This window comes from Haemorhous mexicanus, chromosome 9 (genome assembly GCF_027477595.1).
Source record: "Haemorhous mexicanus isolate bHaeMex1 chromosome 9, bHaeMex1.pri, whole genome shotgun sequence".
In the NCBI taxonomy this organism is placed as follows: domain Eukaryota; kingdom Metazoa; phylum Chordata; class Aves; order Passeriformes; family Fringillidae; genus Haemorhous; species Haemorhous mexicanus.
In genome coordinates this window covers 5,815,501-5,835,715 of record NC_082349.1, presented here as the reverse complement: position 1 = coordinate 5,835,715, position 20,215 = coordinate 5,815,501, and the positions used below count along the sequence as shown (strand labels likewise).

Sequence of the window (20,215 nt, the reverse complement as noted above, 5' to 3'; positions counted from 1 at the left end):
AGCTGATATAAGTTCTTTGACATGCCAAGTGACTGGAATTACAGCAGCCATCATAGCCCAGGTGCCTGCAGAGAGAGGAGCTGATGTCTCCTGCTGTGCACCAGGGTGTGCCTGCAGCTGACCCCTCTGGAATTCAGACATTAGGTCAGGTCTCCCACCAGTGCAGGAGGAGTTGTGATATAGGAGAAGGAAAGGAATCTCATTCTCTTACAGTGCTGTGACAAATTGCTGTTTCCAGTGGTCATCTCAGAGTCTATCAGGATGGATGTGGTGGAAGGTAAATGAAGACTTGGGGTGGTGATTGTAGCTTCTGGTACAGCTTTGGGGACGACTCCAGTGGTGTCATTGGCCCTGCCAGGTTCAGCGGAGATGGTCGTGGTGCCGTCAGCGCGGGACGCTGCGGTGGTGGAAACCACTACAGGAGTTGCAGTGGTTGGAGGATCTGAAAAACAAGAGCAACAATGAAATTTGGTTAAAGCAAATACACCAAACAAATCACAAATGGTGATATAAATTTAGAAAGGATTTTTTAATGAAGAGAAGCAGAAACTAAATTCCAGTTCTATTTCCCAGATAGTCAAACTATTGACAGTGCTCTGCCTAAAGCTACAGAAATTATTTCCTGAAGTCAAGCTTGATTAATTGATACTGATAAAAAAAGCAGTCTGTATTGAAGGTAGCTAAGAAGTTCACAAACTTGGGGGTTTTTGAAAACCTCCTAAGATTCTGAATTTGTACCAGGAACTCATTGCATGTTAGGAGAAACTACAGTGAAGCCACTCATCTCTTCAGGATATATCAGCAACAACTGTGTCCTCTTCAGACCTGGTATCTATCTATAGATATACAGATCCTAAAGAGATATATAAGTACACATTGCATATATCTATATAACATAATCAATATATCAATGTATAAGTAATCAATTTTAATGGTTTATTGACTATTCACACTTCGAGTGCTGGTCCCTAGCCCTTTTTTCCCCCCTTCCTGCTATATCTTTTTCTGATTAAGCTTTCCAAAATAAGCAAGCTTTCAACAAGGACACCACAGTGCTGCTGTGCTCAGAGGGTAGCAAGGAGTGGAATACAGAAGTTGGTGTTTGTGCTTTCACCATCAGGAATTTATTCACTGTAAGTATAATTTTGTTGGCACAGTGAAATGGAGATGTGATTGTGTTTACCTTTGTAGCATTTCTTCATGTCAGGACCCAGCCACATATGGTCAGGACAGGCACACGTGTACTTGGGGGAATGGGGTGAGATCTGAGGTGCAGGAAGACACAAGTAGTCACAGCCTCCGTTTGGCTGGGGGCTGAGCTCACAGGAATCTGGAGCTGTTCAAGGATGGAAGAAAAGACAAGTTATTTTTCTAATAATATATTTCCTGCCCTTGGCAAAGAAATATCAGATCCTCTGAAAAGACCTTCTCTCACTCCCTACCTCAATTTATCAGGCTGGTTAAGCATCTTTACAGTTTGTACAGTAGAGTGGAACCCTACAAAGTACTATAAAAACTTCCCAAATGCATAATGAATGGGAAGCATCACAGTGACAAGAGTAACTCACTGTTATCAAAGATGCTAATTAAACAGCTATTAGCAAATTGCAGATTCTTCAATAAATGCTGCTGCTGAATTAATTATGCAGGAACTTCAAACATTAGGCATTGATTTCCCATTATTACCTGTGCATTCTCTCTCATCAAGAACCTTCAGGGAGCATTTCATTTGGCAGCTCAAACAAACCTGATTCAGGGCCATGACATCCTGAGGACGCCTCTTACCTTTGGGCTGCTTTAATTCATGGAACACCACGATGTCATGAGGGTTATTGAGATTCTCTGCCAGAATGGAGATGTCCAAGCCATTGAGCCTGTTTGCACTGAAGATCGCCTCGTTCTCCAGGTCAGTCCAGAACACTCTGTCCTGCAGGGAATGCACAGATTCCTGACCTGGCCTGCTCAAATCCTCCTCGAGTGGGATTAAACTCCAGCAGTCACAGAGTCAGTGCACCACGTTCCTACCTTGGGGCACCTTCTGTTCATGCTACTTCTGTCTGCAGCTTTTTTCTATTCTGGACAATATTCAAAAGCCCAGCACTCCTACAAGTTTACAATGTGCTGTGTAATTTTGAGTAGCTCTGTGACTGAGGTGAGGGAGCAAATATTTGGTAAGGTACAGACAAGTTGCATCTGTGTTGTTTCTGAACTGCTTTTTCTTTGTAGAAGGTCTGGGGTAGATCATGAGCAAAGGGCCACAACTCAGTACTAGAAACATTTTTTACCTTCCTGATTTTTTCCTCCTTTCCTAAGGTAAGATCTGCATTAAACAAGTATCTGTGAAGAGGCCAGTGCCTAGAGCACCTATTTCTCTTTTATATTATTATCTTTTGCATGGCATACTATGCCTGAAGATACAGAACTACTGGTGGAAGAGGTACCCAGGAATCACATTATTGCCAAGCAGTTTAATTGCTTGGTCATCTGTGTGTGCTGCTGCCTCCTAAACCCATGTGCATTTCCTGAAGGAAAGCCACACTGCTGGACAACAAGGGCAGCTTAGCAAAAGCAAAAGTTGTCTGTTATTCTACACAGCCATTCATACCAGGAAGGATGGAGAGAAGTGAAATAACCCAAGAGATCCTTCCAAATGCTGCTGATGGGAATAGCACTAAAGAGCAACAATGACCTGGAGAAACCTATGCCCAAAGTTAGATGCCCAGATGTCTCACACTTCACAGAGGAGGAGTAAGGGATTTAAGGATGAGGGTTTTCCTGAGCCAGAAGCCAAGTGGACCTTTCTGTGCTATAACTTACCTACAGTGAGTGCCAAAGTTGAAGCCTTTGTTCCCCTGATCATTTAATGCATTGGTGCTGCATTAGGTAAAACCATGAGATAACACTTTGCTCTAGATTAAGGGCTTTAAAAACCAATTTCCCTGCTGAACCCACACCAGGTTCATTGGTTTCTATAGCAGCAGCTGCTCTCACTGAGCTCTGTGCTGTGCAAAACGCAGAACTTTAATCAAAAAGTGCTCTGAGACCTCTTGCAGGCTCCAGTCTGTTCTGCATCCGTTTTCCACTCTTACCTCAAACACTGCCAAGCCAAAAGGATGGCTCAGATCATCCACAGAGGAGATCAGAACTTTTCTGTTGCTGCCGTTGAAATCAATGCAGGACAGTGAATGCAATTTGGAATCTACCCAGTAGAGACGCTGATTCAGCAAATCTGGAAAGTGAAACACAATGAAGCAAAATTACACACAGCTCTTGCAACTCTTTTGCTCTTGCCCAGCATGTTTTTCCTGCTGGCAGCATGACTAATCTCTTTATTATTGGGACTCTTTTTTTTTAACACTAGTTCTGATTTTGAATCAGTGCCCAGATATGCTGGGATAAGACCCTATAAATAAGATTAAAAAGGAGGAACATTCTGCTCTGTGTGTGAGGGGAATGCCTGACTGACAGCCTTGTACAATGAGGTTCTTTTGTTACCAGGAGCAGCAGGGAGGCAGCAGTTTGGGCTTCCCAGATTCTCTCCATCAGTGCCTGAGTAAGAAGCTTCATCCCTCCCAAGTTGTTCAGGCCTTGGCCTCTTGCTGGAGAACAACTATTGAGATTCCAATGAAACACCTCTCTGAAGGAGCTGTGAGATTCACACATTTTCAGTGAAGAAGAGTCCTGGGGCAGGAAACCCTTCTTATGCTGCAGGCTGGTGGAATCTGCTGGTGGAGACAGTCCTACCACAACCAGCCAGGTTTGGGGAGGGTGCAGGTAAGAGTGGCAGGAAAGAATCCATTGTTATTTGGAATGCTAAGAACTGCATTCCTCTTTCTGGAGAAAATTCACTTATTTTGGATGGGATTCACTGAACAGAATACAAGTGGATGAGAGCCAACAAAACCAGTTATATAAACAAGTCATTAATTAATTTCTTAATTAGTAAATGATAACATTATTTGTTCACAGCAGTAGCAGTATGCAATGGCAGCAGCATTTCCTCCTCCATCCTTGCCACAGCCAGCATTTTTAAAGCCAAGCAGAGAATCTCACATCTGCATGGTGTTGAACACAGATATCTCCAACTCCAGAGCAGGATGTTCCCTGCTGCTCTGTGAAACCTCCTTCCCACTCAGCTGCTTGGTGTGGCCGTGAGAACCACCACAGCCCTCTGATGGGCTCCATTCACCCTGAGCAGCTGGGCAGGCAGGGAGTGGTGACAGGGAATGGGCTCTGCAGGCCCTGTCCCTCTCCCTGGTACACTGGGCACCATTTATCAGTCCAGTGCAGGATCCTGACGCTGCTCCTGAGACAGGCCCAGGTACAGAGACATTTAACACCAAGGATTCAAATGCTCTTCAGGAGCCTGAAGGGTTGTCACAGCTCTGCATCCTTCCCCATAATTTCCTTTTGCCTTAAGGCACAATGACAAGCAACTCAAGGCTCCTGCAGTATGAAGTTCTGACTACAGCAAGACTTTCTGTCTGTGCTACTGAGATAAGGGAACTCATGTTGGTGAGCAGCAGTGACCGACTGACCGGTTTAGGATTTGTGTGTGCAGGTGCCTTTAAGCATTTATAATTTTGTTTTCCCTCTTACCAATTAAACCAGATTTCCCTCAGCCCCAGTGGGTGCTGCAGCTCTGAGCTGGGCACTTACCAAGGGTGATGCCGTTTGGCCACTCGATGTTGTCGGTGACCAGCACCTGCCGCCCCACGCCGTTCAGACCGGCCTTCTCGATCTTGGCTCTGTCTCCCCAGTCAGACCAGTACATGAACCTGGCAGAGGTAAGAAAGCAATAATCTGGACTCCAGTTAAGAAACCTGCACTGCTGATTGCAGTAAGAGGTGCCAAAGGTTCTCTCCTTATTACAGCAGTTAATTCCTCTGGTGGAACCACATGCAGTTCTCCCACTGGGTAATCTACCACAAAACTTGCACCAGAATGCAGCATCTCACCCCAGTAACTAACCCCTGAAAACTCTCCTGCTGTGCCTGTTAGGTACCAGGCACTCATTCATCCAAACAGCCTAAACACAAGTCAGACTGACTTCATTTCCCAGCACAGCCTCTGTGCCGGGACCAGCTCAGGCGCATTGAACACTTGAACTGGCCCTGTACTGACTAACAGCAGGGACCTTGCCAAAGGCTAGTTAAAGCATCTCCACAGTCCCACTGCAGGGTGCATCTCAAAGGGCATCTGAGTCCTGGTGAGATGAGAACCATCCCCAGGTTTGTGACTGGAATGTGTCTGTCGGCAAAGGGGAGTTTGGGGTGTGCACACCTACCTCTGTGTGGGATCCACAGCGATGGCTCTGGGCTCGCTGAGGTCACTGTTGAAAAGTGTCCTCCTCTTGCTTCCATCTGCAGTGGCTACTGAGATGGTCTTGTTTCCAGAGTCTGTCCAGTAGATGTTCTTATGGACCCAGTCGATGGCCAGTCCCTCGGGGGAGTTGAGCTGGCTGTCGATGAGGATCACCTGCTCGGCCGTGTCACTCGCTTTGTCGATGTAGGCACTGCAGGGACAGGAGGTCACAGGGCTCCCACAAGGCTCCCAGAGCTGGGCCCCAGGGGCAGTGTGGCTGACACAGGAACCCTTATGGTGCTCCTGCAACCTTCTGCTTTCTCCTACAGCCTCTTATTTCCCCATTCCCATATGGCAGCATTTCCACAGTAGGGAAGTGTGCATTTCATCATTCTACCTGCTTCATACTAGAACTGCACAATTCAGGAAAACATTTGACTTCCAGCACATGAACTTCAACAGCACTGATTTGTGGGTTTTATGGACATTAAAAGTATAATCTCCAGAGCTCTGCTGAACAGAGTTGAACTGAGCATGCAATAAATGTGCTTAAATGTACTGCAGAATTAGGAGCTGTGTAGCTAATTATGACTCATCAAAGGAATTCATGAAGCTGCATTAATTTGGCAAGTGATTTCACTAGATACAAATAAAATGTTCACTAAATATTAGTGGCAGTCTCAAAATCTTTCAAAACGATAATGAAAGGCAGCAGACTCCACATGGATGTTTCATAAATAACTGGAATGTTGCTCCTACAACCACACAGGCTGATTCTGCTCTCAATATCAATTCTGCTGAGTGCACTGAAATTAGTTATTCTGAGTTTGCATCAGTGTTTGCAGAAGCTTAGTCTGGCTCTTAGAATAACTCAGTACATCTTAGAACAGTTATAAAGCAGCAGGAAGATTTTGCTCCCCACCCCAAATATTTGACATCGTAAGATGCTTCCTCTTCACTCCCCATCCTGCCTTTGCTGATGGAATGAGAAGATGAATTGTATGGGAGCTGAGTTTTCCAGTATCACATCAGAGCCTTGGAACCGAAACATCTAAACCCAGGAATTCCTGACACTTTTACAGTCTGCAGTCAGGGCTGGAATGGCCATGCAGTCAGCCTGGATGACCAGCACATTGCAGCATCTTCCCTACAAGAATGGTGTTGGTTTGTCTCTGACCCAGCACCACAGGGATGGTACCTCAGGGCTCTATGGACATCTGACAGTGCTCCCAGGATTCCAGTATTCCAGAGTGATGAGCACCCTGTGCTCTCAGTGCCCAGCTCCAGGCCAGGTAATCCCTTGCCAGTGGAACAGTCATGTTCCCTGCTTCCCACCTGTGCCTGCACAGGAGGGAAAGGCAAGAGGCTCCTGCAGCTTCCACAGTGGAAGGGCTCAAGTACAGGTGACTTTTCAATTCTCCCAGTAACTAAATATTGTAAAAGATCTGACACCCCAAAGGAGACATCACTGCAACAGGACAAGATCTGGAAAGCAAGTGAGGTGACCATAATGAAAGACAGGATCTCTTGCCAGTGATTATCTCCTGTACCACAATTTTCCTTGCAATAGCCTCTCAACCACAGACTGCTTGTTCCCAGGGACTCCAGCATATTGACTTTTGGAGAGCTGCAGGAGCAGTGTCTTGGATAATTCTCTGTGTATGAACTCAGCCCTTGCCCAGACAGACCCAGTGAGTGCTGACAGCTTTCTTCTGAGCTGTCCCCCCACTTTCAGAGCCCCACAGGCCCCTCAGGGAACCTGCCCAGCTGCTGGTGGTCAATACCCAGCTCAGCCTGGGCAGATATCCCTGCAGGGCATGGGAGCTACCAGTGCCCATAGAAACCCTGGCCTGGCTCCCATGTGCTGAGAGCAGTCAGCCTGTGCCTGATCATTAGCTGAAATTCAGAGCCACCCACTGCAGAAGCTGCAATCACTGTGCAAATCAGAATATACACGGGGGATTTTCGGCACATAAATTAAATGCTTTTTTGGCTGAGCACACTCACAAGCCCCGGCACATAATAACTGTGATGGATGCCATAAAAACAGCTGAAGGAGGAGTGAGAATGAGAGTTACAGAATGTGTGCTGTGGTCAGGTGCTGTGAATTTAAATCCAGTCTACCAGAGACTATAGTGGGCAGCAGCTTTTGACTGTGTGGCTGCCTCCTTGCTCCCACCATTTGCCTGCTTTGTGCTTCCAGATGCCAGGTCCTTTTTGGCCTCCCATACAACACTCACAGCGCAGCAGCAGCCTCAGCCCTGCTTTGCAGTATCCATAGCTCAGGAAACAAGAGCCCTACATTTAACTGCTCGAGTGCAGCAGGGTCTGGCATTGATGAAAAGTCACCCTGTATTATCAAAGAGATAACTGCACAAGCCTCTGATGTCTTTATCAATTCCCAACAAAGATTACCAAGTCTGGGCCACAACAGGTTATCCTGTCAGGGCAGAAGAGCCTCAGGTGCCCTGTACCCTGCACTGTTCTCTGGACTGCTTTAGGGGATACAGATGGAATGCAGCTTTGGCAAGGGACCAACACACCCATCCTCTCTTGCCCCTTACCTGTAGATTTTTCGGTAGAACAAGTCACACCAATATATTCTGTTTGTTGACACCTCCACATCCAGCGCCACCACGTTCTTCAGCATGGGAATGATCCGGGAATAGTCCCTTTTCACCAGGTCTATTTTACGGACCTCGTGGCGATTGGTGAAGATCAGGTACGGGCTCTTGCCTACCACAGAAAATCAGCACATTTGTCACTTCAGCAGCTGTCCCAAGGGCTGGATTCAGCTTTCATTTCTCAAACAACAATGGAATTATCAGTCACTGATAGCTGTGTTTGTACCAAAGCTTTACACCGCACTGGAAGCAAGAGGAAACTTGCTCCAGAGGCAGGGTTGTCACATGCAGGCACCCCTGTGGTCCCTGGACACACACTGGCACTTGGACAGCCTCTGGGGAATGGCCTCATCTTCAGTTCATTTCAGCACAAAATCCTGGGCCAGATTTTGGTGACTTACAGCTGGGAGGGTGGAGGGCTGGCTCAGATACCCTGTTTTAATCAGGATGTTTTCTTTCTTTCAATACTACTACCACAAAATGTTTTTGCTGCACTGTTTTCAATAACACCTGTCAAGAGACTTTCTTTTCTAGTTTCAGCTTCAAACAGCCAAGTAGTGACTGCAATCTTGCTCTGTACACTGTTAAAATATTCTGATCTGCATGATCAGTAGTTCTTGCCTAGAGACGCATCTGCTAGTGCAGCAGCAGCTCTGTGCTGCTCACAGTGAAATGTCTTTGCTTGATTTGTCTGTTTCCTTTTGTTTCCGTTCCCCTGCCTCAGCCTGTGAGCGTGTTTTCTTAGCGGAGTTGTGCTGTTGAGCAAGCAGAGTTTTCGTGCCTGTGGCACTGTCTTACCTACAGCTTTGCAGTTCTTGGACAGGGTGTCCATCTCGTATCCTTCGTAGCACTCACATTTGTAGTCTCCCTTGTAATTAATGCAGATCTGGCTACAAGCGTCTGGATTCTCACATTCATCTATGTCTGAAAGGAGTGTTTGAAACCCATCAATAACTTGAAATCAAACCATCTGTGATGGAGCAATGCTCAAGTGAGTATAATCACGTCTCTCTATGGTGAAACACAAGGGACTGCTGTTTGCATGTCAATTACCTCCACACGTCTTTTTATCCAGAAGCTTGTATCCAGGCGGGCATTCGCACTCGTAACCAATCTTCAAGTCTTTGCATATGTGTGAGCAGCCACCGTTGTTCATTGAGCATTCATTAACACCTGCAGGGGATACACAGATCACCTATGACAAATGGGGGCTTTTCGTTGGGAGATTGAATAAAATTAAGAGATCTCCTCAGAAATTTTCCCATTTCCATCAGTTTTGGTACAAGCCCTATAGAGCACGAGTGCCTTCAGAGACAGGAAGCCTCCACTGTATCACCTTCATGCTCTTTATTATTCCAAACCAACACTGGGGGATCACTTGAACTCAAAGCTAGTGGCTGAGTGAATGGGGAGCCCTGGGGATACCACATATGTGAGTCTCTGCATCTCATCCCTTCAGAGAGCTGCTGCTTTGAGCTGTTCTGCCACATTTGAGAAAATTCCAAGGGACCTAAGGGCTCTCACCAGCATACTCCTTCTTCCCCATGCGCTGGTTCCTGTTGACTTTTCTGAACAGTCTCTCTGAGCTTTAATAATTCATGCTGGGGGACTCTCATCTCCCAGGGGCCAGCTATTTTGAAATACTCTACTATTTTCCCATCTAGCTCCAAGGAATGATCTATGTGAAAAATTCCAGAAACCACCGAAGTGCAGTCTGTCAGAGATACTCCATTAGCACTGAGATACAGTCCTCCCACGAACACGTCCCCCACAGCAGTCTTTGCTGGCACCCCCAGCAGCCCCAGTGTGCAATTTACAAAGCAACAGCCCCCATCCTCTCCTGGGACCTTTTCTAATCCAAGGCCACCTGTCTGATCCTGCTCTCAAGTGCTGAAATGAAAAACAGAATAAATGGATTTTTAAAAGTAGAACTGAATGAGAGGTTGGGAAAAGCTGGTTTCCTGTCAGAGACAACATTTCTTCTTGTTGTAATTGACCTACAAAAGGTGAAGAGAAAGTTCTCTCCTTAAGGAAGACTGCTGAACAGGGGCTGTGGGATTTCAGGGATAGTGGACTCACCAGAACAAGGAAAACTGATTTGCTTCAGTCTATAATGCAATTTAAAGGCAAATTTTTCATTTATTTTTTACTTCTTGCTTCCTTGCACACTGCAGGTGAGCAGCACAGCAGAGCCAAATAAATCACTGCTCTTGGAAGAAAATGGAAACAACCACAACCCAATTAAGTCAGTAAGACAGGGAAAATACCATGCCAGAAGGAATCCAACTCTGCTCTGGGATGCTTTCACCTTCCTAGCAGGGACATACAGAGATATCAACACATAATTAATGGAGCAAGTTTGCCTGACTAAAATAGCCAAGTATTGTCCTGCCTTCTGCAGTGCTTTTCTGGGGGACTCTCAGAGGGCACTGCAGAGTTTAGCAGGGCCAGACAGACACACTGAGCTGGGGAGAGTGTCCTGCACCTCTGCCTCCTCTGGGGATGACCTGTGTGTGGGCGTTACAGTCACAGCAATCCACAGCACTGTGCCCTTCGAGAAACACCTTCCCCTGGGGGCTCTTCTCTGCTTCCCAACCCAGACAACACCTCACTGCCAGCCCAGGGCTGCACCAGTCATGGCACCATGACCACTGGGTTGAGCACCAGCCCAGCTGTGCCACTGCCCAGTCTCCTACGACAAACTGGGCTGCCAGCTTTGTTGGGAGACCTCCACAGACAGACACTGCAACACCCACTCAGAGAAACCGGGAGACGTGGATTAGTGGAAGAAAGCAAGGGCACACTGGAAGCATGAGGTAGGAGCATCTTCACTAGGCATGCACACACTCTTCCTTGTCTAAAACAGGGACAGACTGACAGTTCTTCCTGAACAGGAGTTATTTAAGGGGCAGCAACTCCCCTTAAATAACATCAGCTCCGTGATGTCATGGAAGGAGATGCCTGTTGGAGACATCTCTGCACCGGGGAAAACAACAAATGTGTTTGAGTAATGCTGCAGATTGGGGCTGGTGCCCACAATGTCTGGTGGGAAAGGCAAGAGAGGGCTATCCTATGGAGAAGGGCACAGCTCTGTGCCCTCAGCTCTGTTCCCCTGGCTCCAACAGCCCTGACTCTCCTGGCATTCCCACAGCCCAGAGCTGGCAGGACGCTGCAGAGAGCAGCCTGCTGTCATTGCTGAGGGAAGCAGCAACAACATGTACAACCCAGAAATGGCTGAAGTCCTCTCTCAGAGGTTGCTGCCACTCTACATGTTTTCACCTTCAAAGCATGTTCCCAACACTATATTTTTATGGTGTTATCATCATCTTAGAATTCAAAGATAATTTAGGCAATGAGGCTAAATAAACTGGTGTGTGTTGAGGAGGACACCAGTATTTGGGGAGAGGGGGAATTCCTCATTCCTAGTCTCGTGCTCAATTCATACATCCCTCTGAGAATAAAAATTCAGTGGAGAAGGGCACAGTTCAAACTTACAGATGATCAGACTAAGCTACTAATTATATTCATATGAAGGGTGATGAGAGAATAAAGGCAAGGAAAGAGGAGCAGAGTGAGAAATAGCATTAGCAGCTACATGTGGTTACACTCAAAGCTGTGAGCACCAGATGGAGAAGAGGGGAAGCAGTTACAACAGGAGCAACACGTAGAAGGCAAGTACTGTACCACATTCTTTCAGAGGCTCGTCAGACCAGTCCCTGCAGTCTCTATGTGAATCGCACACTTTGCCTCCGTCAATGCACTCTCCACTCTTACACTGAAACTTGCTGGGACTTTCACATGCTGACTCTGTCATGTTGGGCAAGAGAGGAAAGCATCTAAGTTAGATGACAACAAACAGGCTGACATAAAGCTCAGGAGGGCATCATTAGCAGAAATGGGATGGGATTAAGCAAATGAACATTGAGCCTAAGCATCATGCAAAGAACTTTTCAAGTCATGCAGTCTGCCTGGTCAGCACAATCATCTCTCCCAAGCAATCCCACTGCAAAAATGGCTTAAAACGGTACAGGAGGCAGCTTGGCATGGCCCAGAGGAGAAGCACAGGCCTCTTCCCTTTCCAGAGGCCACCAGCCCTGGCAGATTTACCCCATGGAGTACGAGGAGCACCTGTACCCACCTTGGACACAGCCGGCCTCGTCACTGTTGTCAGGACAGTCGTGCACCTTGTCACACTGCTTCGCTCCATGGATGCAGGTCCCATCACCACACTGAAATTCATCTGGCTGGCAGGTCACCAGGGCTTTAAGACAACACATTGAAGCATCAGTCACACAGAACTCAGTCATTTGTGTGGTACCCATCAGCCATGTCCCTCTGACACTGCTGTGGTTGCATCCTCCGTCAGCCAATGTCAGAGTATCGGCTGTTCCCACCAAAGCAACAGAGGCAGCAGCTGCCTCAGCCACTGTTCTCTTGTGCCCCTCTGCTCTCCCAGACCACTCTCTACATCCTTAGGAAAACAGCATCAAAGCCCATATGAGGACACCCAGGCAAAACAGCCCATTGCAGGCAGTGAAGTTTCTCAGGTGACACAGAACAAAGCAAGCAGGCAGCAAAACTCCCAGCAGTGGGCAGCTCTGGGGCTGCAGTCTGTGTGAGGCTGGGCTGCTTTCCAGCTGGGAGTATAGAGTGACACTGGGTAGGCAAAGGCAACTACTCCTCAGCTCTCCCCCCTTCAGAAAAATTACATTTCAGATACATTTCAAAACATGTTCGGGCTAAGGCCCAGGCAAGAGACCTGCAGTGACTCTGCCAAAGCAGTGTGGTCACAGCAGGGATGAAGGCAGCAATGAGACACAATCAACAGGTTACCAAATGCCCATGAGCCAACAGCCCACTGGAAGGCAGAAGAGCTCCACTGCACTGAGATGTTTCTTGGGGTTTCCAGCCCTAAACACCTCCACAATATCAGCCCAGTTTTCATGCCGGAAATTCATTTGTCCAGGTCAGGTTATAACAGACTCAAACCAGATCTGATAAACTGCAAAGTTGGGAAAAAATATAAACCAGATTCCTGCACAGACCATGCTAAAAGCACTCATATATCCCTTCCCAAATTACCATGAATGAGAGCCCTCCCTAGCTGGGACCAGCCCTGTGCTGACACAGGGTTCAGGCAGCCTGGCAAAACAGGCTCCTCATTCCTGGACATGTTTTGCAGCTTCCTTCTGAGGGGCCCATCGGATGTGTTTTTAAAATCCTATTAAGGCAGCACACCCTGGAGAGTTCCTGATTCCAGCCTTTCCATCACATGATTGTGTCCTGGTGTGGGCTGACAGAAAATCACTGCTTCTGAGCACTGAGGGGAGGCCAGCACTGGTGTTACTACATGGGAGGTGAGAGCTGTCTGCAGACTGCCCTTGACAATTTGACAAACTGGTTCTAATATAAAAATGAGTAATTTCAGATAACCCAGGAAGAGCTGCAGACACGAAGTGAGCCAGCATCAATATTATAAAGTATCAGTGCACAAAGACTCCACATTACTGGTGATTGCATCCTGCAGGATGCAGGATCCAGGTTCATGACTGCTTCACTGGACTAGTTCTAGTCCATCTTCAGCCAGCAAAAGGCACCAGAGACAGAAAAAGCCACAACTGCAGGGTGGGAGGGGGAAAGGAGAAACCCTGTCATTAGAAATACACAGTATTCACAAGAGGAAAGTTTGGAAATAGCACTGCTCCTTGGAGAGGAAAGCCATATGCACTATATTCATAAAAAGCTGCAAAGTGAGAAAAAAACCCCAAGCAATAAGCACAGTTATAGGACCAGCAGTGCTGCCATGTTTCAGCTAATAAACCCAGGCACAGGAATGGGAAACCTCAGTGGGACATCTGGGACAGCAGCTCCAAACTAAACACATGGGATCTGCTGCTCTACCAAACGCAGAAAAATGAAGGAGGGAAAGAAATCATGCTGTGTTCTGGGAGAGTCACAGAGCACAGGTCTGGAAGTGACACCAAGAACTCCTGCAGGGAGGCAAAGTCACTTATGCTTAAACTGTTCCTGGCATGTACAGACACCTGCCTGGGTGACCCCTGACCAGGGAGAAAGCACCCTCCTCCACAGGAAACCCTGACTTCTGCCAAGCTAAACCTCGGCCACTGCAAGGCTTTTCAGTTGTCTCACTGAAAATTCCTTTGCCACAATTACTTCTTGTCTTCACCCCGAACTTGAAAACCAGTTTGCTTCACCTTTTCTCTAGCAACTTCTGTGGGTGGAGGTAGGATAGGATGGTCCTCCATTTCTAACTATAAATATTAGTGTGTTTATACACAAAATACCCCCTCACAAAAGTGTAACATGCAATTAAAGCCAATGGGGTTTTGTCTTTTCTGGAGCAGAAACAGATCTCTGGTGCATCAGGTAAATCTGTGTGACAACAGCTACAGATTTGGAAGACAGCTGCTATAAAACCTATAATTGTCTTCCATTGTAATCTTCAAAGCTCTTCTAAAAAGCAGCTATAGCTAAATGCTAAGAACAAAAAGGTTTCTATTCCTAAAATGAATTAAAATTAAGGAGAATTTTGTAGGAATTGCAAAGACAATGTTGCAGAAGCACCACAAGACTGAGAGAAAAATGACAGCACAATTCTTAGCTCAGTTGCTACAGAGACTGCAAAACACAGATGTGGGGCTGTACTCCACTGCACAAAGCTTTGCTTCAAGAAGAGACACAAGTTTGGAGACCAGGCTGGGTTTCCTGGCTCAGTTCTCACTCCACAAGAGCTGTGGAAGTTCAGACCTTTGAGGAGCAGCCCCTGAGCCTCTTAACAGACACCTAGAAAAGGCTGATAGAATAATGGCTCTTACTGATTACAAAGGCACTAAAATGCATGTATGGCATTTCTAATTTTTGCTGCATTTTTGAGAAGAATTCCATATTATCCTGAAGTTGAGGCACTAACTCATCTCAGCCCCACTGGCAGAGCTGACAGCAGGTTCCCATTAAGGCCATTCCCAAGGAAAAGCAATAACCCAAGAAAAGGGAAAAGCTGTGCTGTTTATTTGCACAAGATATTTAGAAAATTGCTGTGCCTAATTTGGAAGGTTTAAATCGGTGAAATCTCAGTAGTTTTACAGCCATCTCCTCAGAAAATCAAATACAAAACTAATTACCAAAGCCCTGCTAAATTAACAGGCCTCCTCAAAGAGACACACTTCCCATTTACAAATCCTGGGCACAAAGCTGCATCCCTCAAATTCAGCAGGTCTATTCCAGACTCCAAACCTGAGCCTCAGTTTCTTCTGGTTTCTGGTTTTTTTCCCTTCCTCCCCAAAAAAGAAAATCCCAACATTTGCAAAATGCATCAATCCCATTTTATAGATGGGGAGACAGAGGCAGGAAAGTGTGAGGTCAGGTCTCAAGGGGTCTGTTTTCTTGCTGTCAGTTGTAAGCATTATTTATTCTCCCTCCTGCATGCCTTAATGCAAGTTGCAAAGGACATATTAAAATATAACCATTCCAGATTTGGAGACTAATAAATCTAACCTAATGTTCATTTTATAAATATACATATATACATATTTGAATATATATGCTATGGAAAAAACCCCAGCCACCCAATGTTCTCACACAGCTTTCCTGAAATGACTCATTCCTTCCCATTTATTTGCTGTCTCGCTGCCAAAACCTGTTCACCAATTGTCACCCTTCATTTCTATTCTACTCATTTACCAATCCAAAATGTTTATAACAAATGATGGTTGATGGCCTCATGACTTTTTTTTAAAGCATTACTTCCCATCCCTCTGTTTATACTGCACAAACCCCATATGATCCCCATTTGCAAGAGAAGATGTAGTGGTGGGATCTGCAGTTTTAATCAAGTCCAGCCAAGGAGCCCATGTGCCATTCTTGTTGCTAAGGGGACAGAGCTGTGTCACACACCTGTAACTGTCTGCTTGTCCCATGATTCTGATCTCAAACAGAGAAATTCTGCAGAGCAGAATAATCAGAAAGTTCCCTAGACTCTTCAGTCCAACAGGTGAACAGTGATGCTGAGTTTCCAGAGCTCCCAAATGTCCCTTACTGCAGGAAGGTGCACCCCAGCAGCAGCTGCATTTAGGATGGGGAAGCAATATGAGTTTTGGCTCTGACCCAGCCCACACATCAGCTACACCAGCACTCAGTACTGCAAGGCCTCTCTTGGTTGCTGCCTCAGAGAATCCCATCCATGCAGTGTGAATGGCTGTGGGCTCACACACTGCTGTGGCACTGGGCTGCCACCAGAACCAGGCACACAAAACAATGGGGTTTTGAATCCCTCTGTTTCCCAATCCACAGGACTGAAGGCAGCAGAATCAGCTCACATCCTTGTTTCTCACAGGTAGACAAACTGCACATTGTGTTGGACTGAGACTTTCTGGAAAGAGATCCTCCTTGTGCTAAATCTCCACTACTCAGAATTCTCTCAAGTCACTTCTGCCACATTTCCTCCTTTCTCCACTGGTTGTCAGCACCGTGCTGTGCTGCAGCAGTGTCCAGCTGTGTCCTGGGAGCTGCCTCTGGAAGTGCTGCTGGCTGAGGCTCTGCAGCTCAGAGAGGCTGGTGGAGCTGTGCTCCTCACTGCTCAGCAGTTTGACATGGCTGGACTTGGCTGGTGCCTGTCACACCAAGGAAAGAAGCTGGGGAACAGGGGGCCCTCTGCCTCAGGAAGGTACATGGGCACAGTCCCACTCCTCTCACCCAACAGAATGTCAAAATAATTGGGGCCTGTAAAAGACTTAAAACATTTCAAGTTGAAGAGGGATTGAAATTTAAGAGGCATTTAATCAGAAAGCACCATCAGTGAGCTGCTCCTCCCTTTCTCCACTTGGCAATAGAAGAGAGCTCACCTTTCCCTCTCCTGAGCTGTCCAAACTCAGCCACCCTCTCAGGCTGCTGTGACTGCAGGGAATGCATCCTGTGGGACAGAGATCAGTTCTGCTGGAGTCCCCTGTACCAGACACCAGTTCTTCACCTTTGTTTGTAACACAGCCCTTGCCACTGCCTCCTGATTTGGAGGGGACACAGGTACAGGACTGCCCACGGGAGGGCTCAGGATCAAAACAGGCACCAAACCTCGCAGGCACCAAACCAACCAGCCAGCAGTGCCCATCTCCAGCAGCTGTGCTTCTGCATGGCCTTCCTGAAACAGAGCCAGGAACCAACTTTGTCTCCTTACTCCACGGTCCCCGGGGTCCTTCAGAGCCTGGCAGCACTGCCTGGCTACCTGCTGCCCAAGAGCTCTGTCAGCAACTTCAGCACCTTCTTGGAGATGAAGGAAAAGACAGCCTACCTAATCCACTCCTCCTTGGGAGGGGCTGACAGCCTTGTGCCCAGCAGCCAAAGCTGTTCTCTTCCTAACAAAATGTTTTTGACTTCTCCTATTCAGCTCTGGCCTCTCTTAAGAGTTCTTGGCAATTTTAGAGGCCCAGCAGCTCCAGGGTAACCTGTGGCTCATGCCTCTGCTCTCCTGCAGTGCAAACAGTGGTGTCTAGGATTCACACCCTTCTCTTGTTAAAGAAGCCACTGAATTTATACCTTCTCTGCCTGGAGAGAATCCTGATCCCCAGCTCCTTGAAGGGCTCTCCCACACTGCTGCTCACCAGCCTGGCCTTGGTGTTGTCATGGGTATGTAGAGATGGTGCTGGCAAAAGTGATACATTTTCTTAGATACCTTGCAAAAATCCCTGTGTTTGCAGCTGGTTGTTGCCTTCCTCCCCAGAGGTGGCCCAATGTCAGAGCTGCTAAATATAAACAGCTATGTAAATATTTAATTTCAATCTTGTCATTATGAATATTCTAGCAAAACATTTTGCTCTTGTTTTCCTCTCTCTCCCTCCTCAGGTAAGTGACCAGCTTGAACAGTTTAGTGGCTAAAAATGGATGAAACATTCAAAATACCACACATACCAACGCCAGCTTGTTACATGCATAAAGCCAGCTGAAAAGAAATCCATTATTTATTAGCTCTCTGCCTTTATCAAGCTAAGCTCAAAATGCATTTCAAACTGGATTCTTCAGAGGTACTTCTCTTGACTGCTTTGTTCAGTATACTCCAACTTCAGAGGCAGAAAATGAATTATTTTTTTTCTGCTGATCATATATTCCCTTTAGCATAGCAGCTTCTAACCTCCAGGCTCTGACCCCACCATGCAGCCTGAGGGCTTTGAACATTTTTCCCATTTTTCACTCCTTGTCTTTCTAGTGAAACAGAACTCTTCTGAGGCACGGTACCATCCAACAGCTCTTAGACCTCCTCTCTGGATTCTCAAGGAAAAAGCACAAAGGAGTGTGGAATACACCTGACCCTGCTGGGCTGGGCACCCAGCCACGTCATGTGGGACGCAAGCGCTCCTTGTGTGGCACAGCTGCTGCTCAGACATCAAAGCCTTGCCTTCAAACACAGCCCAGGCAGCCTCCTGACCCTTCCCCCCAGCCCAGAGAGCCCCGGGCCCTGCCCCTGCAGACACTCACGGCAGTCCTGCTCGTCAGACTTGTCCTTGCAGTCCTCGTCCCCGTCACACTTCCAGTTGAGGTGGATGCATTCGCCGTTCCCGCACTGGAACTCGTGGGCCGCGCACGTGTTGAGGGCCTTGGCGTCGTAGCCGCACTTCTCCATGGACTCGTCCGACTGGTCCTCGCAGTCGGGCTGGTTGTCGCACACCCACAGCTCCGGGATGCACATGCTGTTGTTGCACTGGAACTCGTTGGGGTTGCAGGTCAGAGGGGAGCACTTCCTTTCGTCGCTGCCATCCCCGCAGTCGTTGTCACCGTCGCACACGAAGATGATGGAGATGCACGACTTGTTACTGCACTGGAACTCATTGGGAGAACAGGCTTGGGAATAAAAACCAACAGGTGAGCTGGGAGGTCTCCAACCCAGCCCTCACCACTGGCCCAGCTTTAGCACATTAGGGATGTCTGAGGGCACAGGCACAAAGGCATTACCCAGGCTGTCCTACCCCAAACATTTCTACCAGTGGTTGCCACGTGGCAAGGAGCCGGTGAGGCCACAGCGCTCCTCAGCTGTGCCTCAGGATGTGTCCTCTAGGGACCAGGGCAGCTCTGGAGAAGGAGGGGCAGCAGGCCTGTGGGAACTGTGGGGGGCAGAGACAGGGGCAGCGCTGTCCTGGCACTGAGGAGCAGCTAGGGAGCCCTGGGTGGGAGCAGCAGCACAGAATGGGAATGGGAATGGCAATGGGAATGGGAATGGCAATGGGAATGGGAATGGGAAGGTTGCAGGGAGAGGCTGGGGCTGTGCTGGCAGCGCCGGGGCTCTGCTTGGCTCCAAGCTGACATTACCAGCTTCCTGACTTTCATAAGCACAGAATCAGGTTTCAGGATTTCACAGTATGCCTGGTTTTGGACATATTAAGTGGGATGTGTAGGGTAAATATTTAGTGAGTCGAGCATCAATTTAGCTGCAATCTGCCAGTAAGGCCCTTTACAACACACTGAATGCCTTCTCTGGAAATCACAACTCAACATTAACATACAAATGAGGCACTTGTCAGATAGAAGCTGAGTGGAGCACTCTCCTCTGCAAGCCTAATGGACAGCTGAACCAGAGATGCCTGCTCAAATTAAACTTTCAGGTACTCCAACAAAGTGCAGTTCGAAGTCACTTTATTCCATCAAGGCATAGGGGAACCAAAACCATGGAAGAAATTCTCCATAAGTACTTTGAGGTAGTTACTTAGAAAAGAATTCTTCTTCTGCAGTTTCAGCCCTCTACAGGGAAGTATGGCTTTGATAAATGACAATAAATATAAATGCATATAAATTGCAATAAGCTTTTTTTTTTTTTTTAATTGTACTTGGGAATTTTTTTTGTCTTCAGAAGCAGAACTACTTACTGCCATATCTGCAGAGCCCTACCCTAGACCACACAGTTTAGATGGTGCCAATCTCTGCAATGGCAATTGCACCTGCAAAGCAGCAGAATCCCTCTAAAAGACCAGACATATCCCAGATTTCAGCCAGTGACAGGAACCCAGTGTGATTCTACTGCAATATTATGTCTGATTTATACCTGGGAATAAAGCTGTATTTATCCAGCATTTAAGAACATGTCCACTTGTACAGATGCCTAATTACATTCTGTCTGGCAAACCCGCTGGGCTCTGCCTGATAACCTAAGCAGCCTCTCATTTTACATCATAACATGAATATAAACACACACACACACACACACACACACCTCTCCCCTCCTGCCCTGTGCTCTGCCCCATTTAGCCCCAGGTTTTCCAGATGTTAGAGCACAGCAATCCACCTAA

At 47.2% G+C, this 20,215-nt stretch overlaps 1 protein-coding gene across 2 annotated transcripts in view; it reads right to left on the bottom strand.

Moving 5' to 3' along the window:
* The window catches only part of LRP8 (LDL receptor related protein 8), a 167,990-nt gene that overhangs the window by 5,178 nt on the left and 142,597 nt on the right, over positions 1–20,215 (bottom strand). Inside the window, exons 5-16 of one of the 2 annotated variants that reach the window (XM_059853786.1) lie at positions 18,414–18,776; positions 12,067–12,189; positions 11,613–11,735; positions 8,982–9,101; positions 8,727–8,852; positions 7,869–8,040; positions 5,288–5,515; positions 4,660–4,778; positions 3,090–3,229; positions 1,786–1,927; positions 1,184–1,336; positions 212–442 (exon numbers count right to left, since the gene is read on the bottom strand). In XM_059853786.1, coding sequence (XP_059709769.1) covers positions 212–442; positions 1,184–1,336; positions 1,786–1,927; positions 3,090–3,229; positions 4,660–4,778; positions 5,288–5,515; positions 7,869–8,040; positions 8,727–8,852; positions 8,982–9,101; positions 11,613–11,735; positions 12,067–12,189; positions 18,414–18,776 — 2,040 coding nt within the window. The remainder of the gene's footprint in view (positions 1–211; positions 443–1,183; positions 1,337–1,785; positions 1,928–3,089; positions 3,230–4,659; positions 4,779–5,287; positions 5,516–7,868; positions 8,041–8,726; positions 8,853–8,981; positions 9,102–11,612; positions 11,736–12,066; positions 12,190–18,413; positions 18,777–20,215) is intronic. The other variant, XM_059853787.1, reaches the window with a different exon arrangement.